At 46.1% G+C, this 1844-nt stretch overlaps 1 protein-coding gene across 2 annotated transcripts in view; it reads right to left on the bottom strand.

Annotated features, from left to right (window-relative positions):
• rnf181 (ring finger protein 181) overlaps window positions 1-1575 on the bottom strand; it is a 3270-nt gene extending 1695 nt beyond the window's left edge. The window contains exons 1-5 of one of the 2 annotated variants that reach the window (XM_015374563.1): window positions 1455-1575; window positions 1033-1124; window positions 820-956; window positions 621-736; window positions 467-541 (exon numbers count right to left, since the gene is read on the bottom strand). In XM_015374563.1, coding sequence (XP_015230049.1) covers window positions 467-541; window positions 621-736; window positions 820-956; window positions 1033-1118 — 414 coding nt within the window. In that variant the 5' untranslated portion in view covers window positions 1119-1124; window positions 1455-1575. The remainder of the gene's footprint in view (window positions 1-466; window positions 542-620; window positions 737-819; window positions 957-1032; window positions 1125-1454) is intronic. The other variant, XM_015374564.1, reaches the window with a different exon arrangement.
• Between the last annotated feature and the right edge of the window lie 269 nt (window positions 1576-1844).

The following is a 1844-nucleotide window of genomic DNA, read 5'->3' as shown; positions in this document are numbered from 1 at the left end:
TCCTCCATCAGCTCCTCCCAACAGAAACACGTCCACCGTAGAAACATTCCTTTATCCTGTTTCTATCATTTCATCGATGCAACTAAACCTAAACCTGGAGGGCGGTGAAGCGGTGAGAGCGTTCACTGCTCCTCCATCACCTCATGATGTGACATTTGATCCAGGATTAACATTTAATCAGGAATGTTTATCATATATTTAAGCCCACATGGTCCTTTTCTACTGTGGGATAAAACACTTAGAGGCTGCGCTGCCATACGAGGCAAATATAAGACTATTACATTTCTGCGGCTCTTTCTGAGGCAGATTTATTTTGAGTTTTTTTGGTCCAATATGGCTCTTTGACAGTTTGGGTTGCCGACCGCTGGGTTAATAGAAAATATTAATTAGGCTATGGATGCTTCCACCATCCCCCTTCTTTCTTTTGTACCACTAGATTACTGATTGTGATGCAGCGGCGGCTCACCTTGTCTTTTTTAAACTCCTCATACTCCGGGTTGTCGGTGGGAAGTTCCAGTCGGCAGAGCGGACAGGAGTTGGTCTGAGATCAGATGGAAGAGAAGGTTTGACTGTAAAGGCGTAGAAACGTAAAATGTGCTCCGCAGACGTGCGAGTCGTACCTTTCCCAGCCACGGCAGGATGCAGCCGGAGTGGAAGAGGTGCTTGCAGGGCATTTCCCGAACCGTCTCCTGTTCCTCGAACTCCAGCAAACACACGGGACATTTCAGGCCTTTGTCTGTGGGGACAGAGAGCCAGATGAAGTCCCTCAGACGTTTTCCCAGCAGAACAGAAATCCTGACTGGAACCAGAGGCCGTCACCTGCTTGCTCTGCAGAAACCACCACCACCGTGAGGGTCTGAACGGCGGCTTTGGCTGCTGGAGGAGGAAGCCGCTGATCCCAGTCCGACGGGTCGAACCCCCCGGAGTCGATCAGGTCCAGACCCTGCATCAGAGACCTGCAGACAGACAACCGTCCCTCAGCCAGAACCTGCAGGAGGCATGGAGGGAGGGCTATGACAGGATGCAGCTCACCTGGCCAGTTCCAGCAGCGCGTTCTGCCGATATTGCTCCTCAGGGTTGGTGGGCTCACAGTCATGTTCATCAAAGTAAGACGCCATGTTGGTCTGCAGAGAGAAACAGTTATTGTCATTTATAATCTAATAAAAACAACTGGTCTTAGTTAGAAGCAGATGTTTTTCCAGTTCAGAGCACGTTAACAAAAATTAAACATTTATAAAGTATAAAAAATAAAATCTGAACTTAGATTTTCCTCAACTTCAGCTTTTCTTTTTTTAAAGCAGAACAAGATTTGGGCGGTAAAGAGAAGTAAACAATCAACTTTAGGACTTTGATAAACATGAACCGATATCTGATGACTTTAAACATTTCTGCTGTAAATAAAGTTTACTTTGTTTTTGTTTGGTTTTTATTTCTCATTAAATATCCGGACTTACCGCAAAGCTCACCGATAAGCATTTGTCATTCTTCCTGGTTCTGCAGCTGGCTTCTACGTAACGCTCCGTCTGTCCAATCACAGCAGAGAAGGGGGATCTTCTTCTTCTTCTTCTTCTTCTTCCACTGAATAAAGAAAGGCATCTCAGTGCTGCCATCAAGCGGTTATTGGAGACATTCCATCCAAATGTTTTCTTTGGATTTTCCATTTTGAACGTACAAAAAAAAAAAAAATACCTGAGCCTGAACGATGACATGCCGGACATTAGGCCCCGCCCCCCACCACACGCGCTAAAGGGCTCAGATTTCTCTTTAAAAAAAGATATATCACGCCCACCGCAGCTTTTAACCACTGATCTGCCTGTTGGTAGTGAAGCCACCGGCCGCCATAT

Source organism: Cyprinodon variegatus, unplaced genomic scaffold (genome assembly GCF_000732505.1).
Source record: "Cyprinodon variegatus isolate N-32 unplaced genomic scaffold, C_variegatus-1.0 Scaffold105, whole genome shotgun sequence".
Lineage (NCBI taxonomy): Eukaryota > Metazoa > Chordata > Actinopteri > Cyprinodontiformes > Cyprinodontidae > Cyprinodon > Cyprinodon variegatus.
Note: the sequence above shows the minus strand (reverse complement) of the source record. Positions and strands in the feature narration are given on the sequence as shown.